Source organism: Seriola dumerili, unplaced genomic scaffold (genome assembly GCF_002260705.1).
Source record: "Seriola dumerili isolate Sdu_G_001 unplaced genomic scaffold, Sdu_1.0 BDQW01000149.1, whole genome shotgun sequence".
Classification (NCBI taxonomy): Eukaryota; Metazoa; Chordata; class Actinopteri; order Carangiformes; family Carangidae; genus Seriola; species Seriola dumerili.
This window is the reverse complement of record NW_019174404.1, coordinates 6,790,477-6,814,948: the sequence shown is the minus strand read 5'-3', so window position 1 is coordinate 6,814,948 and position 24,472 is coordinate 6,790,477. Positions and strand designations below refer to the sequence as shown.

General features: G+C 40.7%; 1 protein-coding gene across 7 annotated transcripts in view; it reads right to left on the bottom strand.

Moving 5' to 3' along the window:
- Positions 1-24,472, bottom strand: part of LOC111225504 (single-stranded DNA-binding protein 3-like) — a 37,127-nt gene that overhangs the window by 1,340 nt on the left and 11,315 nt on the right. Inside the window, exons 4-17 of one of the 7 annotated variants that reach the window (XM_022750421.1) lie at positions 22,784-22,868; positions 8,844-8,933; positions 5,492-5,575; positions 4,178-4,237; positions 3,987-4,053; positions 2,965-3,029; positions 2,368-2,429; positions 2,152-2,197; positions 1,628-1,663; positions 1,455-1,509; positions 1,194-1,264; positions 741-819; positions 583-611; positions 354-455 (exon numbers count right to left, since the gene is read on the bottom strand). In XM_022750421.1, the coding sequence (XP_022606142.1) occupies positions 354-455; positions 583-611; positions 741-819; positions 1,194-1,264; positions 1,455-1,509; positions 1,628-1,663; positions 2,152-2,197; positions 2,368-2,429; positions 2,965-3,029; positions 3,987-4,053; positions 4,178-4,237; positions 5,492-5,575; positions 8,844-8,933; positions 22,784-22,868 (931 nt within the window). The remainder of the gene's footprint in view (positions 1-353; positions 456-582; positions 612-740; positions 820-1,193; positions 1,265-1,454; positions 1,510-1,627; positions 1,664-2,151; positions 2,198-2,367; positions 2,430-2,964; positions 3,030-3,986; positions 4,054-4,177; positions 4,238-5,491; positions 5,576-8,843; positions 8,934-22,783; positions 22,869-24,472) is intronic. The other 6 variants (XM_022750422.1, XM_022750423.1, XM_022750425.1 and 3 more) reach the window with 6 other exon arrangements.

The window sequence follows — 24,472 nt, the reverse complement described above, 5'->3', positions numbered from 1 at the left end:
ACACTGTTAAGGTCGTGTTCTCTCTCTATTCGGGCCTGTTGGGCTTGGGTAGGTTTTCAAAGAGTCAGTGGCGAATTGGGCACAAGATTTTGGTAAAATCCTCTACTTCAAACATCTTTTTGACTATTTTACTTCTCATACAGAGTGTTTGATGATTACAGGGTCTAAAAGAAAGACGAGCGAAGAGCATAGTCATAACTACTACTGTCTGATCGAACAATATAATGTGTGACTAACGAGACACAAACTTCAAATCAGGTGAACCCTCTGCTTGCATTCTTCCACTGGTTTATGTCAGGACGTCAAGGATAACTGTTAAGGGGCGTGAGATGCCATTCACTCGCTCTACTTACACTTTCGCTTTGGAATGGGTTCAAGAAGTTCCCGCCCATTTCGCCGTCATCTCTCGGCGTTCCAGGAGGGTTGTTCATGCCCCCCATGTTATTGGGAGAGCTCTGGAGGGAGAGAAGGTAAAAACAACAAGTTCAAGTGTAGAAAAGTCAAGATTCTAAATAAATGGTTTAATTTACAAAAACACACAAAAAAAAAAAAAAGTTTAGAGAAAATCTGATTTTTACTCACCTTTGGCAACCCATCCATATCCCCAGACCCTGAGGAGGTGAAGGAGAGAGAATGTTCAATTGTTTCTAAGGTAAACAACATAAGGTCTTGTTTCATTTGTACACCCCTCAGACAAAGTCTATCAGAGACCTGTTAAGACACACTGTGTTTAAACCAACCTAGTGATCCGTTCATGTGGTGTGGCTCCATGGCCCCCATAGCTCCCATTGGCCCGTCAGGCCCAGGTCCCATTGGGAACTGGTCGAAAGGATGTAGAACAGTATGTAAATGATCATGATCCTTTCAGCTCAGGGTGAAGCAGCGATTATTTAACCTATTTTTCTTGGTTCATTTCCATTGCAGTGTGGCAGCATTATGTTTCTCTAATGCTGAATTGTACTGGTGCCCAGTGATGTGGTTAAAAGCCCTATTTGAGCTGGATTAATTTTTGTGGGCAAGGTTGTTTAATTTTAATCATTACACTAACATCCATTATTTTAACCCAGAATCAATCCGCAGTGTCTGAAACTGTTACAAAAGCCTGGAAAGTTTAAGCCATTAAATAAAATTAAAGAGCTTTTTTTTTTTTTTGTTGAATAACGAAATGAAGTTCGATCATATGTGAGACTCACATTGGGTCTGTTGCCTCCTGGTCCAATAGGATTCATCATTGTATAGATGTTTTCACTGGAGTTGGTTGAATCTAAGAAAAAACAGGAGAGAAAAACTTTAGTTATAGGACGATGATGTGAAGAATGAACACTGAGAACACTCTGCTGATGGTGCATGGTGAGAGAGGGGACACATTCATGCTTGTTTAGTGAGGGGAAAAATGGGAGAGACGTGTTTTTAAGACTAGTTGTTAGTGCTGGGGACATAGTTAGGTGACGCACCACCTGGGCTGGGCATGATGGGAGTTCCAGGTGGACCTCCTCCGCCTGGAGGACCCTGGGGAGTAACCAGTGATAGAGGTTAAAATGAGACTCATCAGAACATCTTCATCAGTACAATAAAAGCATATTTTCCTCCTGGAAAGCTGCACTGCTTTTGATAGATTTTAACTCACCACATAGTTTCCTGGAGATGAGGAGGAGTACGCTATCTGCAGGGGGGAAAGAGGAAACAGATAATCAGATCTGAGGGTCAGAGGATGCCAAATTTGGAGGAAAAAAAAGATAAGAGGATCATTTTACAATTTAATAAAATCCAACACCACAGTCCTGCAGTAAATATCACTTCTGTGAAGCTTGTAAATGTTCAGATTGTGTCGGGAAAGTTTTATTTTAACTCGGTTTTTCAGGACATTTGTCTGGTAAATATCCCTTTAAAAAGGAAACTGCCATGGAAAAGATGAACCATGCGCATAAAGTGCCCCTCTCCAAAACAGACTGATGGACACTTTTTACAATATTTGTGTAACAATCCAACAAATGAATCTTCAAAATCAAAACCCGTCTGACATGGTGTCAACCAAAGCTGTATATTTTAAACATGAAGTCTGAATTTTGCTGCTCTACTGTACAGGATTGCACGACCATCGCCTACATGTGTTCATGAGTAAAGGTCAAGAGTCAAAGGTTTCTGACTCACAGAGTTAGCATTAGGTCCTGGCCAAGGCCCTCTTCCTCCAGGACCCCTGAGGGAAAAAAAACAGAAAAATTAATGGAAGAGAGAAAACGACAAACAGGGAAAAATGAAAAACAGTGTGAAGAGAAATGACATATAAATGACTCTTAGAAAACACAGTAAGAGCAGGGTTTCACTTGCTTTAAGACTCCACCAGGTTCATGAGGTGTTTTAACTTACATGTTCATGCCTGGCATGGGACCGCCCATGGAGTTGGGAGGAGGCCTCATGCCTCCGTAATTCTGTAAGAGAGGACATTAAAAACATTGTAAGAACATACCAAGAGAAATTACTTTTGATTTTCCTCAACTATACGCTTGTCTTCCTTGATTTTGGCGATTCTAGTTCCTGGATTTAGTCTTTTGTGCCACATTTCCTAGTGATATAAGACATACATTACAGGACTGACAGCAGCTGCAACACTTAAGACAAACAAATAATCCATCAAACAACAAACAAGCCTGTTCTGGTGAGAGTACTGAAGAAACTACAGTTCAAGAAAAAACACTTTTTAACCTGCAAGAGCAAACACATCTACTTGGACAGTAATTTATACTACATAAGAATACACCATGTGTTTAATGTGATGACAGTTTAGTGACATTGGTAAAATCAGTCTAGTATAATCACCACATCTGTTGATACTTTTAAGGTGCCAAAGTGTTTAATCAGATTCTAACTGATGTTTTCTAATTGATGTTCAATAATAAATTTAAGTGTGTGTGCATGTGTGCATGTGTGCATGTGTGTGTGTACTAGGCCACAGGTTCATCATACCTGTGGGCCCATGGCCATTCCTCGAGGAGGGTTCATTCTCATTGGTCCACCCATGTTAGGATGTCCTAGAGGGACAGAAACAAAAAGAGGGTCACACCGACTGCGACACACATCACACTCATGTTCTCATATAAATCCACATATGGCTCGTCTCTTTAAATCAGGAATTAAGACATGCCACAGACAATACTCCATCCTAATCCCATTAGTCGTACCCCTCTGGCCCCTGAAGCTGTAATCTGCAGCTAAAATCACCACAGAGCTCTTCCTGAGCCAGACACACCCACCAGTACTCAGTCCACACAGGACAGGAGAAACATTTTAACAATCTAATAGTCAAAACAGTCAAAAGTCTAGTGCTTAATTTATTAGTCAAGGTTAGAAAAGATTTTAGTAATTAATTATTCACTCAAAGCAATTTGTCAAACAAAAATTTCAAATATTTGGAGCTCTGTAGCTATTCATGTTGGAGGACATCTCTCTTATCTTTATGAAGTCAAGCCCTTGGGTTTTTTTTTTTCTTGCAAACACAAATTTGAATGGCAACCTCTTGGGCTCTGGGAGCGTGCGATGGCCATTCAAGTTTTATTTACCACACAGAATACAATTTAAGACACCAATTTAAGACAAGTATGAAAATCTTGAACAAAAATCAGGAGGTGTGATAAGGCCTGGAATTATTCGCCAACTGTATATAACAATAACTCCTAATAACATCCATAATTGGATAAACATAATAAACATGAATATGAATGGATGGATGGATTAATCAATTAAAAAATAACTTAACTGATTTAAGGTCCACACATGAATTTTATATGTGCTGACAAAGACTTAAAAAGTATCCGTTTTGTTGAAAAACTACATAACAGATTCATCAGTAACAAAAATAGTTACTGGTTACAGCCCTAATAGAGGCGTCCTCTATTACAAACATTTTATTCACTATACAAAAAAAAACCTATTTCCTGATGAGGCACCCTATCTCAGGCCTGTGACTGCAACATCTGTCCCAGTTGTACCTTGCGGTCTTGTCGGGTCCAAACTGTTTGGCAGGAGAGGCTGAGATCCAGGGATTCCCCCAGGAGGCTGAGGAAAGACCAGACATGGAAACCGATTACATTTCTGGCACATTCTTGGCAACACAAAAACTCTGTGAGCGGTCAAAATCAACATAGAAGTGGGTGAGCAATGTCAAAATCCCGTTTAGTACCTGATTTGGCATTCGGAGTGCGGGGCGCGGTCCACCTGGATACCGCGGTGACATGAAAGGCTGCAAAGAGAAATGGAGGAAGAAGTAGGAAAAAAAGGATGGTTGAGGGTGGGGGTATGTGGGGAAAAGAGGGACAGAGAGAAAACGACATTTTCATTATTAATAAATCCGAGAGCACTCAGACAGGGGGTAGCACCGAGGACACACAGATGGACACAGTGCGGTGGGAGAATGGAGGATGACAGTGAACAGTCGCAAACTCATCACATCAGCCTGAAAACATCAAAAATACACCTAAGCGAGAATCTGTGTCTTCTGATTTTTAACAGTGCCTACTCAAACACAACAATATGCACTCAAAGCATACATTTGTAGGTGTGCAGGTCAACGTGTGTGTGTGTGTGTGTGTGTGTGTGTGTGTGTGTGTGTGTGTAAAGACCACGCTCACACAGGTCCCTGCCTGCTGTCACTGTAGTGTAAGCTGATTCTGCTTGTGGTCTGCCTGGCGTAGTTAGAGACACCTCAGGCCAACAACACCATTCAAAAACCTTAGAGGAAGCATGTCCACACTCTCTCGCACACAAGACGGAAACGAGAAACCACAAGAATTAAGAGCCGTGGCTGCCAAAGGCCAGCTTTACCTCCACTGTGGCATCTGTAGCTACTGTTCTGAATAGGTGTTGAAACAGACGCTGACTAAGGATGAAAGTTGTTTAAGGCTTAATACGCTGAATATGCTTTTAGGTGGTTGGCAGCTAGAGAAACCCAAAACTCTGATTGTCCTATACGTGTGTTGAGTGCATGTATGTATGTGTGCCCATGTGTTTTTGTATGTATATGTGACGTGTCCATAGTGCCTGTCCCCTGTTTTATTAATAAGGTGCTAGAACAAGTAAGCAAAGGGGAGGGGAGTGTGCACTGTGCATGCGTGTGTGTGTGTGTGTTAAGAGTGGAGGAGCAGATAAGTGTGCAACCCCCCACATGCTGCTCCGGGGGAGGGGCAAGGAGTGAATTATTCATCCCACACGGGGACAGACGATTGTGGGCCTTGCAGAGGAGCAGGCCCTGCTGCCTCTGGATGCTCCGCTTTTATAACAGAGCTGGCAACTGGAGGGGCTGACATCTACGGGGAATTAGCCAGAACAAAACTAGATCTAACGGGGCTCGAGGGTAAGAGGAGAAGAAGAAGAAGTAGAGAGTGTGCGAGCAGTGAATGGAAAGAAAAAGAGCTTGTGTGTGGGCGAGGGGGTAGGGGGGGATTTGGAGGGAAGGAAAGAGATAGGGGGTGTTTGAGAGAAAGTGTTTGCATCTTACCTGGCCATGGGGTCCCATCATGGGGTTGCTGGGGTTGTGTGGGGGGGGCTGTGCGTGGGGGGACTGCTGAGAGCCGGGTGGTCCCTTTAAGAAAGAAGAGCGATATCAGAGAGGAGAGGGGCCAAAAGGGGGGTTTACACCTGAAGGAATTACCCGATCAAAATTATAAGAAAGAGGAGGACGAGAAGGGGGAGTGAGTGGGGAGTTTTTAGGCTGAGGAGGAAGAAGAGGAGCAGGAGGGTGGAAAAAGCTGAACATTTTGGGCAGATTCTTTAAAAATCTGACGTTTGTTTCACAAAAAACAGAGAACTAAAAGCCATAGCCCAAAAGGAAAACAGTTTTCATTCGCCTTTAGGTCCAAACAAGCTCACAGAAAATCAGTGTTAAGCATTATTATTTTGCCGGATGTGCTTAACATGTGTGGCTGCACCGGAAGAGATGATCCGCGGGACCCCTCGGGTCAAAGGATTACATACAGTTTTCCTCTTAAACACATGGGGGCAGTGTTGCCAAAGGCTCACTCTCAGGCAGCAGCAGGACAGGCACTAGTGGCAACTTCAAACCAGAAAGAATGACACTGACAAAAACACGGAAAAGTTGGAAGTTCTCCCTGCGTATTGTAAACCTACTTCAGCATGACTCCGTATCCCTGTACACAAAGAGAGCAACCCCCCAGCTTCTCCACACACTGCTGTGTTATTGCTGACATTTCACCCCAAGACAAGAGGTTAACGACCCCTAATAAATAACTCATTATGCCACAGTCTCTCTTCCGCTCTATCGCTGTCGGTGTCTTCATCTCTCCACCCCCCCTTTTTGCAATTGTGTGAAGAAGACAAAAAGCTGGCCAATTCACAAACAGCAGATGGAATTTTCCATGTGTCCCTCGCAGGCATCCGGACACACACAAACAACACACAAACAACACACATATGGATTACCTCAGTGAGTCTGTGGGTATTATCTGTACCTATAGTTGGCCCATTAAAGCATGTTTTTGGGTCAGGAAGTGCAAACTATATTGAGATTTGTCCATTTAGCTCAACAGGTTTCAATAAATAATTCCTGTGTTGTTCCATTGCAAGTGTTAGGGTAAAATAATGACATGAAAAAAAAAAAAAAAAGGTCTCAAAGTACAAGCATCTGCATCTTGTCAGAAGTCTGAAATGGCACCAGTCACAAACATATAAACACTGGCAATGTAAGTTGGGGTGGGTACTGAAATCATGTGTTTCTGTAGCGCTGAGTATTGAAACTTTCCTGTAACCAAACATGGAATCAAATATCTAGTCAGACTCATATTTATTTTCATTATTGATTAATCACCATGTTTATAAAATGTCAGAAAATGGTGAGAGCTCAAGGTGATATACTTAGATAGCTTGATTTATCCGAGCAACAGTTCAAAACCTAAAGATGTTCAGTTTACTATTATGTGACAAAGAGTTGCTTCAATTGCTGATATTTCATGAGAAACGTACCGCAAAAAAAAAAAAAAAAAAAAAAAAGATTGATCTGTTGATCAAACAATATCTGACTTAAATCATGCTGCTAGTTCTAAACCATTTATTTTTTAAGTTTCTTACAGCCGATTGTGTTTTTCACAACATTTAACATTTGAGCACACTTCTTTTATTAAACGAAAAAAATAGTGACAAAAAGAGTGTTGCATATTTCTCAAAATGGAGTATTGTAAAAAGTGTTGTTCAGGTGTCAGGACTGAAACTCAGTGTCATACCCCTGTATCAAAAACATTTCTAATGAGTCCCAGCCCTAACTATGAGCATGAGCAATATCTGCAGAAAACAACCAAAGCTTTCTGTTACAATAAGGTCCCTTGAACGCAACACATACACAAACACACATGCACACACACAAACACTCGCCCAATCTCACTCCCCCACCAATGTTATAAATAGTACTTCCATGCGTCTCGCCTCCCCCCCCCCCCCCTTCCCCTAGCTTATTCACAGTCGTACTCTCACTAGTACAACCACCACCACTGCTGCTACCCCCCCACCCCCCTCCTCTCAGCACATTGCCTCACTCCCAGCAAGCAAACAACCAAGTGGTAGGTAGCCACAGAGACAAACACTGGGCCACAATTCTTGAGGCACTGATCTTTCACATTTCCCCTCTCCTCTCTCCTCTCACCCCTTCTTCATCTCTCTTCATCCTTCCCCTTCTCTATCGTGTCACTTGCTTCTTCTCTCTTACTCTTCTCCACCACCTTATCGTGCCTCCTGCCAAATGCCAGTGCTGTCCATCACACCACTGCCTCACAGAGAACATGTGTGTGTGTGCGCTTTTGTTTGTGAATGTGTGCACATATGCCTGCATGTCTTTATATATGTAGCTGGGTGTGTGTGTGTGTGTGTTTCATTCTCTTCACTGTACAGACAGCCATTTCCCACACTAAAACCTTTCCCTTCACAGAGCTGGGACAGGTCAGAGACAGAGACGGGGATGGAGATGGAGGAGTGGAGAAGAGGATGAATATGGCAGGGTTGAATCACGAATCGGTTGAACAGCAGCCCGGAGAGAGCAGATGAGTGAACGGTGTGAGCTTCAGAGGCTGTGGTGGGTGTAAATATCAAGAGAGGAATAAACGGTTTTTGGAAAAATGTGGGGGAAAAAAGGAAAAACAAATGGGAGAGTTGGAGACCCAAACTGTAACTGTGGTGTCATCTGGTCAAACTACATTATTGATTTTAGACTGAAGGATTTAATTAGTAGAGCCAGACTGACACTGGGTTTTTTAAAATACTAAAAGTCTCATAGCAACAGATCAGCCAATAACTGACATTTTGTGGTAAAGATATATCTGACTACAGTTGAACAATAAACTTGTTTTATTAGGATTATAACTATTATATAATATAGAAAACAGTAATAAAGATAAATATACTAATTAAACACAAAACAAAACTCTAACAAGCTTAAACTGAGAAACCTATATATAAATATACATATAATACATCTACTGCTGCAGTTTACTCCTAAGCATATGTTTAGTATACCTGCTAACTTACAGAACATACACATACCTGGTATCTGTAGTAGTGGCCTCCTGATGGTTATCAGGTAGACAAATTCTAAAGGCCAAAATTGTTTTTAAAACATGACTCGATTAAAAATTATACAGTATTTTGAGATACAAGACACCATTCTCCCAGTGCTGGAGATGGAAATCAAAGAATATGCAAATGTTGCCTAAAATTTAGATCATCTAAATCTAAATGCGTGAATGATAGACAGGATGACAGAAAAAGGATTAAAAAAAGGGGTGGGTTTGAAGGTGATGGAGAGATGGAGGAGTGAACAGGACAGTGGCAGAGGGGGTGGGTCATACCTGGAAGAAGCCTGGGGGCATGGGACCACCTGGCATGGCGTCGTTGGGGGGCATGTTGCCCATCACTGGGCTGGGCGCTGCTGCTGCGCTCTGAAACGCACAAAGGCAGTGATTAAATATGCTGTTTTGTGTTTTTGTGTGCCACTGCTCTACAGTAACATTTCTATACATGATGCACTGGCCACCGAATTACTACAGGGGGCAGTGTCTGCACCTGCAATCATAGCAAACTCTCACCCCCCCCTCCCATCTCAAGTTTAATGGTTAATTCAGCAAAGTGTCTTCTATTACAACCTTTAAATTGTTCCCTCATCTCTGCGTTAGAGAGAGAACAGCATTAACCACCTCATCTCTTTCTGTGGACAAGGACTGAAGTGAAGAGGGAAGGTTCAGGGAGAGCTACCACCAAAATATTATGCTGATGTTCCTCTCTCCCAAAGCCCATGACTGTATATCGAGGGGAAGTGTTTTTATCGTTCTATACTGAGGTGTTCTTTCTGGATCACAGCTAGTTAGTGTGTAAGGTAATGAATGATATGATTATTATCTGTATGCATTTTTACATGTTGGTTTACTTCAGTAAAACCACACTGTGGTGCTCTGTTTTATTATATGATAAAATCTGACAAGATAAAAAAAGCTTCAACCTCTTGGATATCCGTTTTTCCAAAGTTCTTCCCATGTACTAATCAATGCAACAGTGATATCTTGCATTGACTGTGGCAGTACGGTAACGTATAACTCAATCATTGGCTGATTTGGAAGATATCATATACACTGGAGTTGCTAGTGTATTAGAACAGCTAGGTACATACAAATACAACAGACATGCAAATAATCAATCAAACCTTTATGAAACCTCAAATTGTTTTTATTCACAACATCAGAGTTTTTTCAGCTCTATAGTAAGTCTGGAGGTGATGTTGGATTGAACTACAATATAGTTGAAAGGTGCCTCACTTAAGTGTAAAATGACAAGCCGCTGTGTAAGCTTTGCATATTTGTACAGTAACTTTACACATTTCCCCCTTACATTAAAGCTGTGTTCACTAATGGTCCTTTTGTTAATGTCAGAGTTTTACGTGTTTTGTTACATTTAATGTACAAGTTTAACAGAAAAATATTTATTTTAATTTCAACTTGGAATTTCTCACACATTTCTCTGTTTTGAAAGTATATCATGATGAAAGAATTTATATCTAAAGGTCAGAACTTGCCTGTAAGCAGAGGAATACTTTTACATTTTCTTGGCCAATACTGGCTATATTTGAATAAAAAGGTTTTAGTTTAAAACAGGTTGACATTCAACATTGATATAACATATACTTTACTGATTGTAAAATGACCCTGGAAATGTATCAATTACAATTGAGTGTCTTTAAGTATTTAAATATATTTACACTGCTTATAAATAGTATCAGGTCATCAGCGAATAAGTTGAGTTGTACAGTTTCTTAATCATTACATGCTGTTTTAAGAAAGCTACAGAGCAAATAATATTTGAAAGCAAGTGACACATAACTCTTAATCCTGCTGTGTGTTAGAAGAAGGCCTATTGAGAGCTGATGTTGATTTCTTTTGCTCAAATACTGTATAACCAATAACTGTCTAATCTAACTGTCAAAGTAAACAAAACAAATGTTTTACATTATGACTACATAAGCACATCCTATGAGAAAGAAAATATTTTATTATGAATTCATAATAATACATGTATTTCATGATATACAGTAAAACTGTGTTGAGTCAAGTTGTTCTTTGCATTGATTCCAATAAAATCCATGGGAGGTGTGAGCTTCAGTATCATATTATCAACAAATTTAGTGCGTATATACAGGTTTTTTTAAACGCAGGTAAACCCACTAAAAAAGGCAACTGACTCCTTTCACTTTGCCAGTAGACAAGTGTGCCTTTCTGTTCAGACTGAGAGTGAGCTGCTAGCCACTGCATAGACTAGTAAAATAGATCTGTTATGTCTCATCCATGGATTGGCATCTTTAAAACAAGTTGTCTTTGGGTTTGTATTTTTTCATATGCTCTGCCAAGGTGGTCATGTTTTCACCAATGTCTGTTTGTTTGTTTGTTTGTTTGTCAGCAGGATTACGCAAAACTGAGCCGACTTGCACCGAACTTGGAGGTATTGGGCATGAGCCAGGAGAGAACCCATTAAATTTTTGGGCCAATCCAGATGATTTACTATGAATGTGAATTTTCTTTCACTGAAATCTGGTGTATCTTGTAGGACATCGGCCTTGGCGGAGGTCTGCGATCTCCGAGTGTGCTTCTAGTTAATAAGTATTAGATGTTGTTTAAAGTCTGGAGAGCTGAAGATGTTTAAAAGCAAAAAAACAAGTATCACTTAAACCTGATGAGAGCAGCTGCCTAACTGACACTAATCATATTACCACATGCAACAACAACACTACCGTTTCCAATCCCCTTTACGTCAGTCAAACAATATAAAAGAATAAAACTAGAATCTAGGATAGAAGAGGGGGGAGAATGATTCAGCCCGGGAGTTAAATATGATATAACTGTATTCTTGTCAACACACATAGACGGAGACGCATGTTCAGAGTGCTTACATAAGCACGCCGGAACAAACGCACACACAATCACATGAATGCACGCACGCACGCGCACGCGCGCACACACACACACACACACACACACACACACACACACACACACACACACACACACACACACACACACAACTCACAAAGAGTTGCATCACAGGCTCATAAAGTGAAGCCCTTCAGTACAGAGAGGCAGACAGGGGAGAACCACAGGCTACAGGACCAGAACAGGGAGGGGGTTTAAGACCCAGGGGAGGGAGTAGCTCTCACAAACACACACAGACGCATCCACCGTTCAACCAGCACACACACACCTAACGAACGCACTGCATCCATGTGACATATACTGTATGCTTGGACAACAACGCATACTACCAATTACACGCATGTACACAAAAACACTCGCTGCCCTTCTTCTCCTGACTATCTGAAACCAACACACAGAAAAACTAAAAAAAAGAAAAAAAAAAGAAAGAAAAAAAATTGCACACTTACACAATGACACACACACACACCTCCCCCCATCTTTATGCTAATTCTGCTAGTGAACATGAGCAGGCCACTGAGTCCCTGGGGAAGAAGCTGGGTCGGCTGCCTCTTTCTCTCCTCCATCCTCCCTCCCTCCCTCTCTCTCTCTCATCCATCTCCCTCACTCTCTTCTTCACACTTTTCTCTCCATCTTTTCTCCTCTCCGTGACCCCCCTCACTTATTTTTCCCAGCACTGGTGCACACACAAATACACATGCATACATATCTATACACTCACACATAAACCTTCTCTGTGCCCCAACCCCTGTAACCCCCCACCACCACCACCACCACCCCAGTAGGGTGTCAGCAGCTTGCAGAAGCTGTTGCTATGGAGACAGGTCCTATCTGCACTCTGTCCCCCTGGCATCCCCCGCTCCAGGAGCGCAGAGAGAGAGTGAATAAGATGTAGGAGAGAGAGAGAGAGAGAGAGAGAGAGAAAGAGAGAGGGGGGGGGCACAAGAGCGAGATAGAGGAGAGAGTGAGTTAGAAGATATAAGAGTGAGGCAGAAGAGGAAAAAAAAGATGATAGGGGAGAAAAACAAAGAAATTAATGTTACAAGGAGAGAGATTCTGTTCACAATCAATCACCTGGTCTTATTATTGTTCAAGACTATTAATGACCAACAATGTGCTCATGAATTCTCCAGTTTGCTGACTGAAATTGAATGCAAACTAAAAGCACACAGTGGGTGCAGTTGCCACCAGCAAAGCGTAAGGTAGATTTAGTATGCAGTCGGTCTTTATTAAAACCATCTGGCCTGGGGAAATACAAAAGGATCCAACAGTGCTTTTTTAGTTTTTGTAGTGGCACCCACAGTACTGTCTATACCTACCTTTCAATTTCAACTCCAGGCTCAGAAATGTAGCAGACTGTCAGACTGCCTCATTGAATCAGAATAACTTCATTGGCCAAGAAAGTAAATCTACAGGAATTTGTTTTCTTGATATTGGTGCAGGTAAACAATGCCTGCTAATGCAGACAGGGGAAGAAAAAGTGTACCTTTATGCAAAGAAACAAGTTCAAGAAGACAGCACAATCCAGAGACATTAATGCTGTACTAATTAGTTGATATAATGAACATAGAGTTTTGTAGTCGAGTTGAATTATTCATTTTCAGGCTGAATGTATGGAAAAGTCTACAAATGAAGGAGTGTGCAAAGGAAGCGCTGGGTAGCAGCACAACTTGAAAGGGCTTTAATGCCTGACATGCAGCAGAAAGGAGAAGAATACATTTCTTTCATTGAGACTGGCTGAAAGTTCAACAAAACCCACAGGACACATTTTCAAATGTCTGGGAATATTTACACTGTTTAAACTGTAAACTATATTTTAATGGCCTTTCCTCAGCTGCGCTGCACAAACATGGCGTCAAAGCATCCCAGAGCCATGTCTGCACAAAAGTAATATTAGGTAAGTTTTTATGTCATCAATAATAGAGTACCTGAACTGTAGCTCATCCCTGTAGCTTTGATGGTTCTGGATGGAGAACTGTTAACCTTGGCTTTTTTTTGTTACAATGTAATATAACATCAGTCATCATGTCAGTCTCATCATTCAGGATCGAGACACTAGTTCGTTATATTAAGAAAATGTACAACTGTGCTGATTTAAAAACTCAAACTGCTCAAAATAAATTGGCTTCATGTACATGAACTAGATTTAATATAGTTAAAATAAAGAGTTGCTGTCACTCTAATCTGTACAGATGGAGGTCATAGCAGAGGCAGTTCTATAAAAATCCATCAGCAATTTTATATATTATCAACACACAACATGTTTAATTCTAGCAAAAATATACATAAAGATATTAAGCACATGTTTGTGTTGTTCTCCCCTTTGCTTGTCTAAATAAAGCTACACTGGATGATTTTATGACAAATGCATTCAGCAGTTGAAGACAGAGTCTACCAGTTCCTCTTTTTGTAATGACACATCAGACTAAAGCATTAATTGGGCGCCCTGGTGGCCTCGCGGTCTAAGAAACAGAAGAGAAACCACATCATCTGAATTCTGCTCAAGACCTTTGTTGCATGTCATTCCACTTTCTCCCCTCACGTTTCCTGCTTCTCTCTCGACTGCGCACTTTAAAATAAAGGCAAAAATGGGCCTCCTGGTAGACTGGTTGTTTTACTGTGATTGTAGCGTCTCCACTTTGATTCTGGCTGAGGACTTTTGTCCCATGTCACCTCTTAGCTATGCACACTTTACTACAATCACCCCCCCACTAAAAGCACAAAAGCATTAATCATTACATTTGTCAATTAATCAACCATATTCAGCTTGGATGCAGCAGAACAAAGTCCACCAAGTAAAATGTTTCTGTATTTCCTGGAACTGAAATGACAAGTTGATTTATCAATTGGTCAATTGAAAGAAAATGAATCTTCAACAGTTTTGATAACTGATTTATCACTGAAGTTATTTTTCAAAGCAAACCTGCAATAAAAAAAATCACTGTGCCAACTGCTCAAATGTGGACAACTGCTGCTCGTCTTTAACTTATACAATATAAAACCTAATGTCTTTGGGTTAGGGACTGACTGTCACTGTTTACTGACATTTTATAGAGAAAATGATTAATCAAGAATAGGGAATATGTAGATTATTGCGGAAAATAATCATTAGTTGCATGCAGTTGCTAACATGATATCTGGTTCTGGTCTGTGGGAAGCAGGTTCATATCTCACTTCAGGCTGAAAAGCTGCAGACATGCAGCATAAAGCTTGATTCCTGTGGTAAACATTCACTCTCAGCCTCAATCTAGACACCCCGTGTAAATCCCGTGTAATAAACCTCATCCACCCCTCCGTGGCACTACGAAGGCGTGTTTGTGGCAAAATATTTTAAACTCACTGACGCCTTCATCCACAGTTGTGGCTCCCCGTGAGGACACCCTGCTGTGCTCGCTATTCCTCCTCAGTACAAGCCCACGATGTTTATGAATAATCTATCAGAGAACAAAAGACTAATGATGTGATTGGCTGGTACAGTACAGTATGTAGATGGGCTATACAGAAAAACATTGATCCCTCCCTCTCCATTTCCCTCTTCCTCTTGCTCACCCATAGGACCTACCGGACAGATCAATAGTGCTCAACACATTATTGACCTCTGCCTGATACCTTTCACAGGGCTAAAGACAGAGACATAAACACTGGATGGAGAGAGGAGAGGAGTACAACAAGACAGCGAAAGTATCTGTGTGTGTGTCTGTATTTATGTGTGTCCCTGCCTGGAGAGGGGACTAATCTACATTCTGGTTCACACTGATATGTACCTCATCACTGTCTCCTTGACCTGCTGTCCTTAGCGCACAGAGAGAGGGAGGGAAAGGGGGGGGGGGGTGAAGGAGTGAGGATGGGAGAGAGTGAGAGTGTGGAGACGGGAGGAAAAAATAGCTGACTGTGGTGATCTGGCTAATTTATCAGCCCAGTCAAAACAGTGTGTTTCGCTCTGAAGCAACAGGATACGGCTGCTACTCTCACCGTCACGTCTGACAAACAAATGTACACGCGCACGCACGCGCGCACGCACGCACTCTCTCTCTGTCTCTCTCTCTGAAACCCCAGCTGGTCCTCAAAACTGGCACGGCACGCGCACCAAAAACACGCTTCCCCAAAAGCTGCTGCCAAGGTAGCGGTACTGAACCAGACAGGCGGACTCGTGCACACACAAACACACACACATGCGCACACGCCGGATGACAGCACTAATACATGCTGCAGACACAACATCCACTTAGCCAACACTCCAGAGAGAAGGCAGCGAGGCCGAAAGACAAGAATATGAGGAGAATGAGAACAACTGTGAACCTGAATATAGCTTTGACTCAAGAAGATGGATGTTTCATTTATTCTCCTTACTGCAAACTACCATATAATAATTTATTTTCCACTCATGAAAAAAACTTCTTCCTTCCTCTTGACCTGCTTCAATCCGGGGGTCAGGACTTCAAAATAGCACCCTTCAGCTGATTTACAGTCAGTCTATTGCTCACTTCATCATAGTAGCCACTTACACAAGCTTGAACCTGCTTCCTTAAATTCAGGAATATTGTCTCTAATGGCCAGAACACTGTACTGCCTCAGCTTTAAATGAGGGGGATAAAGCTGTATCCAAACCTAATGTATGGAAAGTTCCCCTAGAGCCACGGAAGATATTACACAACTGCTGTCACAGTCTAATACTCCTATAGAGGGTAAACTAAACTTTATGTGTAAAAATAAGTCAAGTGCATCTTTAAAAATGACTTAAAATATAGATCACTTCAATGTAAATAGACCTGGGCTAAGTTCTCTCTCATGTTTCTTTTGTATTCTACTCTCAAACTGAAGTCATAAAACACTTTGTGACATTGTTAGGAAAAGTGCTATATAAATAAAGTTTATTATTATTATGTAATAAGACTCAAAATACCTGTGAGTAGTTTGGATCAGTATACACTGACCAGCGTAATTTTAATTTACATCCCCAAAGTATTTCACACAGTTAAATCTACTGTTGTCTGTTCTACAACAGTTTAACATTTCCTCCCAACTAACAAAATTAAAATAATATTAATGATTATTAAAAAAAGACAAACTTCTGCCTCATCTGGTGTAACACTTTTGCCTGTGCAACACATGTACTGCAGTTTTTTCCAAACTTTATCACGTAGCTAATTACCAAGTTTAATGGAGCTCTCTCCACTTTTTCCATTACACTGATCCTTCTGGTGGCAGAGAAGAGGCAAAACAGAGGTTAAAGCAGAATTCATGCAACTGTCATTGGGCAGATTAGGTGAGTTACTTTTGATTCAATTGCAATTATGATTGTTTAAAGGTAATGTGAGGGGAAAAAAAACGCACCGTTTAAAACAGTGGCTAATAGCGTAGACAGGTATATGCATCTGTGAGCTGGTTTTAATGGATTTTTTAAGATCTTTTTTTTTTTAACTGACAACTGGTGAGTAAAGAAAACTGAAGTGTAACCGATATGTGCTAACTGTAACTAATACGTCTTTGGGTTTAAATATTTCATGAATATTTAAGGAAACAAGAAAAACTGAAATTACACCAGTGTCATTCTCCAAAGGCATCAGAAAGCACTGAAAAACCCCCAAAATGTACACTAAGAAATAGTGTCTCCAGGGTTTTATAATGGTGTTTGCACTTGGAAAAAGGTGAATTTAGAAAAGCAAATTAAATCTTTAATTACACAAAAGACAATATATTGCATTATGACATTTGCATAACTCTAATAAAACTAACCAAGGGTGATTTTAGAGGAAATATGAAGTTTGAATAAATGTTACAACCATTACATTACAAAAATAATAGTAATAATAGATCATTTATTTTCCCGAAATTTTCCAGACATAAAGCTGTTTTATGGCTTTACACAGACACAGACACACAAACACACACACACACACACAGACACACACACACGGTTATGTGATTTCAAATAAAAAGAGAATTATATCTATCATCCATTTCCCTCCCTCTCCCTCTCTGTTTTGACATTTGCCCACTCAGCTCAATTTTCAAATACCTCAACTGTCTCTTGGTTGTGTCTTCTCGGCACTACTAGGCATTGTGGGTAAACAGCTAGATTAGCCAATCAATCTTCTCTTGGGAATAGAGGTAGTATTGGTGGTGGTGGTGGCGCTGGGGGGTGGGGGGTGGAGGGCGTGGGGTCAGAGTGAGGAAAAAGGAGGAGGAGAGGAGGAGAGTTGGGAGAGAGGGAGTGAGCGATAAGGCGAGTGAGACGAGAGAGATGAGAGGGGGCGGACTGGTGTGTTGGGTGAAGGAGAGAGTAAGAGATATAGTAAAGCAGGGTGGGAGGGAAAAAAGAAGGCGGCGTGTGGAGGAGAATGAACATGGAGAGAGAAAGAGGGTGAGGGAGGCAAAATGCAGATGTGGGGGTGTCGCAGAGAAACCACAAGCTGCATGAACATGAAAGCATGATGTGAGCAGGCTGGAGTTGCACAAAATGCAGCAGAGAGAGACAGAGAGAGAGAGAGAAACAGAGAGAGAGAGAGGAGAGTGGGGTAGGAGTGTGAGAGAAACGTGGGCAGATGTGTAAAGAAAGACTGAAGAGCTACAGTGCAGGTAAAAAAAACAAGATGACTGTGATGAAGGAATCAAGAAGAGGCTAAACAATATACCTGCAGGTTGACAGAGTGCTGTTGGCAGCAGATTTAATACTGCACATGCATTCACACCTGTTTGCATGTCTCGTTGTGATAAAAACATGTGGTCACATCATTTTTGGCTAGTGATTCCTCATAGCCAAGCAATGCATATTCATGACCCATCATCACAGGTTGCATATATCCACTGCATGTGCATGCATCCATCTATTTTTATGCCGTTTTCAAATGTGGAAATAAAGGAAAAGAAAAGCAGAAAATTCTAGGAAAGAGTTGAACCATGGCAAAAAAAAAAAGTTTGGTGGGTTTTTTTTTTTTGGCTCAGCTGAGGTGGAAAAGTGGATGGATAAAATGTCATTATGACGTATATGATGCATGTGACTTAACTGTCAACTGTGTGCACTGATGAGCAGCCTGTGACGTCCTTCAAATCGACGCATTAAATAAAAATAAATACGATATTTTCATCACATTTTCCACACAGGTTTCCAGTGTTCGAGTTTTGACGGGAACCCTTTTATTAAGATCTTGTTGTGCCTTCTTCCTCTACAATGATTTAAAGGCAACCAAGTGGGGAATGAGCACAACCTACTGTTTATCTCTAAACCCATAACTCCTAATAGTCGCATAACAGCAGTAGATGGAGATCCGCATTGATTCGCAAATTTTTTTCTTTTTTTTTTTCTTCAGATATTCTAGAAATTCAGTTAAAATTTGGCTCTGGCTTGGCCGTTCAATCAATGACGTTCCCTCGCAGATTTGATTTTCATTTTAATAGTCTTTACTCTTTCAGAGGGAAAACTTGCTGTGTGTGCTAGTGGAGGTGCCCCACCTTTGCGGAGACCCATAAAACTACAGTATTTCATAGGAAAAAAAGCAAAGATTTGAGGACATTCGCAAAAACAACCCCATGTTTGTATTGCTGAATATTTTTCCTATTCTGTTCATGATCTTGTGAACCTACCGATTTGTCTCGTCCCCACTTGGACAGTCCTGATCTCCAGGTTGGAAACCATTGTATTTAATGTTCTGAATTGAAACTTGCATGAACTGTGTATTGAGAACAGGACAGAGCAATGCAAAGGAGCCAAAACCTTTATGGTGTTAGCTGGAATTAAGACTGATAAAAAAAATTAACACTTCCAATCAAACCAGCAAATTAATTATTGAATGACATGTTTGAATAATGTATGGCATGTTGTATTATCGCCTATTAATGTGCAGGAGATAATGCATGCCAGTTAAAATTAACTAGAGAACATGCCAGCAGACAAAATTTACTCCTGGTCATAATTACATCTGTTAAATTAAAAGTATAGAATTCTTAACCTCTAACTTTCAAACTTTACTTCGACTATACATCAAATAAAAAAAGATATGTTAATGTCAATAACTTTACAAATGCATCACAATAAAGCGAGGTGCTGAAGCCTCAGAAATAAAGCCAGTAAATTCTGTATTTAAGCCATTTAAGCCTAAACTAAGAGCCTGCATAAATAGATAAATTAAAAAGATGTCAGAATATTGATGTGAATCTGTATGAGGGGGGATATCCTCTATCTGATCTCTGTAAACCTGCCTCTTTGGTGCATCAGATGCTTAAAGCAACTACATAAGTAACAATAAACTGAAAACTTGACATCATCTAACTACTAAGTCCCTCTAAGATAACAGTCTAACAACCCCTGCATTAGTTTTTTTAGCCAGTGTCAGGACTTGAGGAAAAAGTATCCTTAACAGTAACCATGAACCTTTGCTGCGTCTCGGCACCCAGCAGAGAGAACTGTGATAATGCCTCTTAAATGCTGGCTTGCAATCTAGCAATCCTCAAAAGACTAAGAAACTCTTTTGAGGTAGGGTGAAATATTTTTTTCTTCTGATGCCTCTAACCGGCTCGTTCTTTTGAAACCAGGAGAAAAGGACCTGTGCTCAGAGACTAGCCTCGGGGGGCTGGAGCCAAAATTAAACCCTTCCCGTCTCCTTCGCTTTATCACTGTTAGGAGCAGACTGCAAGCAACCATGGAGCACACCCATCTACATTTACACACACACATTCAAACGCATACACACAGGGTTAACTGCCATGCTGGCTGGCACTGAGGGTGTGAGCCCCTCCACCCTCCTTCTTTGGGCTGGCTGCCAAAGATGCCCCCTGTCCAAAAATACACACACACACACACACACACACACACACACACACACACACACACACACACACACACACACACACACACACACACACACACACACACACACACACACACACACAAATCCCTGGCTTAGCCTCAGCCCAGTGCTGGGATTACCGGATTAGAACTCTATTCCATTATCTCCCCACACTATACAGTATACACACACACACACACACACACACACACACTGTCTTGGCCAGAGAGCAGAGGCTGAAGACAGACGCACAGTGTCAATCACAACACATGACATTTTCACACGAGAGGATACAGTTACAGTTTGGCCCCACAGTGCAGAAGAAAACCCGTCTTTACATTATTATTGGGCAGCATGGTGGAGCTGTTATTAGGACTCCATCTGCAAATGACCTGAGCCCTGAGCATCTGTGACAGCGAGCAATACACATGCTGAAGTGTCCTTGGGTACCACATTGAATCCCTATAAACTTTGAAAAATCTGTTCCATAGCTGACCTTGACCTCTGACCTTTGACCTCAGTGAGCAGGAAGACAGACAACAAAAAAACAGAAAGCAGAATTTCTCCTTCAAGCTCTCGAAGGCATTGAATAATCCCTCAAGGACGAAAACATACAAAAACACACAATGGTAAAGTAAGAACTTAGAGCCGCACAGTTCTGGAAAAAAATTAAAATTAAAAAATTAAAAAATCACATGAATCTCAAAAAAAAAAAAAAGTGAAAACATACAACACCTTCAGTCCTTAGATCCTCAGGCTCAGAATTCAGATCATTTTTTCTAATAATTTCTATAGAATCATGGAAATCAGAAATCATGGAGCTGCAAAGTGAGGAGAGATTTTGGGCGTCCCTGGTTCTGGAAGCAAAAGTACCATTCTTTTTCTCTGTTGAAATTTTTTTTTTTCAAGCAGAAATGACAAAAAATAAATGCTGTTTTCATTCTCTCAAAGTGATTCTGCTTTTCTCTGTTTTATATAATATCATAGTTGATAACGGTTCTGGACTGTTGGTTGGATAAAGCTAAAAAAGACACGAGTTTGGATATTTTTCACTGACATTTCATAGATTAAACAATTAATCAAGAACATATTTGGCAGATTAATCAATAATGACACGAATCCATACTTTCAAGGACCAACTGTGTCACAAAGTATTCAGCTCTTCGATGATAAGTTGAAGGTACAAGTCTGTGTACATATAAACTTCGAGAGGTAAGTGAACTACAACTCCCAAGGTGCATTTTCAGTCGGTAAGTAAACAATCACCGAGCTTAAAGTTCTGCTGCGTGAGCCAGTAACAGCAAGTAGAAGCTAAAGATTACTCTGCTGAGGAAACAGAAAACACCTTTATATACCAACTCCGTTTTGTTCCCAACTAGAACGACAAAGTGTTTTGAAGCCGCTACACTGACTGGCTTCTTTTCCATAGCAACAGAACTGTTGTGTTTAGGGACGTCCACCAAACTGATAAACAAAACATAATTTCCTCTTGCAGTAATTAAAACAACATAAACCTGCCTGGTTGTTGCATTAGCCAGAAGAGTCATATGATTCTGTATGAATTAAGTAACATTAAAGATATCAATGAAAGAACAACTTGAGATGGGAATACAGAATGGAGACAAACAACAGTGGCTCCTCCCACTTCACAATAAAAGCATTGCCTCTCTAATTGTCTTGCACTTGTGAGAGCCTGTCATGTATGATGATGCACTGTATCAGGCTCTGTGTGGTCAGGCAGCATCACACTGTACTTTGTGATGATGTTTCAGGTGGTTGGAGAAGTTAGATCTGTTTTTATTTCTAAACTCTGTCTTGTCATTTATTGAGGCAATTTCAGAAATTAGTCTAAAGCAGAAATGATTAGTTGATTGATCATTATTAGGGAGTTATTTTTTCAAGTAAAAATGTCAAATATACCATAGGTGCAGTTTCTAAATTGAGAGAGTTAGCTGCTTTTCTTTGTTTTATGTGATAATAAACTGATCATCTTCAGGTTTTGAGGCGTTGCTGAGACAAACTCACCTTAAGCTCTAGGAAATCATTTATCTCATTATTTATATGTTTATATATTTAATTTACATTTTATAGACCACACATTTCATTTCAAGTAATCCAGAAAATAATCTTTAATTTTACCTCTACTCCCTGCTAACACAAATATGAATTGAAATTATGATTTTAATGTGATTATTAGCACAGTTACATAGCCTCTGGTGAGCCTGTATCTCTGGTCTAGTAACATTCTTTCCAAAGTTTCATGCACGAAACTGCTAATGATTAAACTGCTTGGCCAAATGTCCTTGAGGTGTACACCATCCTCTACCTGCTCTTGTGGACGCCACTTCAAGATTCTCCTACACACTTGACCTCGCTGTAAACTATGCATAGTTTTTTTTTTTTTTTTTACATGTGTGCCTCAGGCGGGCATACAAAGAAACAAAACCTTGATTCCACACACTGTGTAAAGACAGTGGCTGTTTGTAAGAAGAAAGAAGTGGCAGCATGCAGAGCCCATCTGTCACTTACGTAGTCATGGAAGGCCTTGGCCTCACTGGAGTGCTCGCATGTCTCCCTTCGGTCTGGAGCCGCACAATACAAATCCCAGAATACGCTGAAATGGGAGGGGAGGGTGGTGGTGGGGGGGAGAGAAGAGGTCAAAGGTTACCAAACAGAGCAATACAAGCAAATGTGTAACAGCTATTCATAGCCCATTCACACTCTCTCACTATCTCCATAGCGCTCTTAAACTGCCTCTTACACACTTGAGCATCATTGTAAGAGGGACACAATGCCAGTGTCGCCCCCTCAATCAACCTCTCACTCACTCAGAATACACACACACACACACACACACACACACACACACACACACACACACACACACACACACACACACACACACACACTTTCATGGAGCTTTCATTGACTGCATCCATTTTTCACCCTAACTTAAACTTTTATTGCCTCAATACTCAGAATACCCTCCTGTACAAGTGTTGACTGGTAAATAGTCTCATTGTGAAGGAATTTGCTCATCATTTGATCCATGCAAGAATAGACAACTAGAGCTGACACACACATATACATAAACATTTTCCATACAAGTTTCTGTTTCAGTCTCTTTGGACGCGCTAAGTGGAAAAACACCAACACACACACACACACCTAACAACGCTAACTGCCTGCGTGCTACCTGTCTAAGAGGTCTTAATTCAATCAGCCTTTGTGCATTGATTTAGTGGAAGTGCTATAAACGGAGCGAAACAGGGACTCAGCTAACAAGAGGACTAATCAGACAGCCACTTCACGTGTCCTGGCAATCTGCAATGCACACAGACATGTTGAATCCCAAACATCTGGAATTTTTCATACACTTCTGTACTGCATAAGACAGTCATATTTTGGGAGGCTCGGAACAGTTCAACAGTCCAGCTCATCTCGAGCTCCAGTCGTGAGCTATTTTAGCACATCAAGTGGAATTTATGGGATATTTTGACCTCGAAACTCAACTTATACTCTCACTTAACCTTCTTCCATAAGAAGGTCAAAGTGTGTGGTTAAGCTACAGAGGAGCGCACATGATAAGTGTGTGAGTGTGTCACTCAAGGACACATCAACTGGGGGAAATGCTAAGTTACTGGTCTTAAACCTAAACCTTTCAGTCAAAAAAGGATGATTCACTCTCTCTAAAGTCCAGACTAGTTGGCGCACAGTTAAAAGATGAATGTGTGTTGAGAAGAGAACATTATCACTTGGCTATACAAGCCTATACAAGACAACATTATTATATACCTTAATTTTTTAAAAAATTTTTTTTTTACAATATTTCTCAGAGTGCAAAGAAAGAACCTCAAGGTTTATGTCCATAATCAAACAAGAACATCAAATTTATTCTTTAGATTTACAGAGGCTTGTATGCTTTCAGATTATTATTCTATTCCTTCATTTTCTTTTTATTAAAACATGTCCTTGGTCTCATATTGCTGATGGTGCTCTATAGGCCTGACGTTCATTCTTCTGACTCAGCAGAGCCACCCCCTGAGGTGAAAGTTACACTGTACTTTTGAGGACCATTTAAGGGTATATTTACAAGTCTGTAATTTTACATCCACAGGTTTTTAAAACATTTGTTCCATTGTAATATGTACAGTGCTCATTTCAGTGCAGCATCACAGTGAATCTATTCTAAAGCCAGTGCCACAGTTTTTGGAGCCG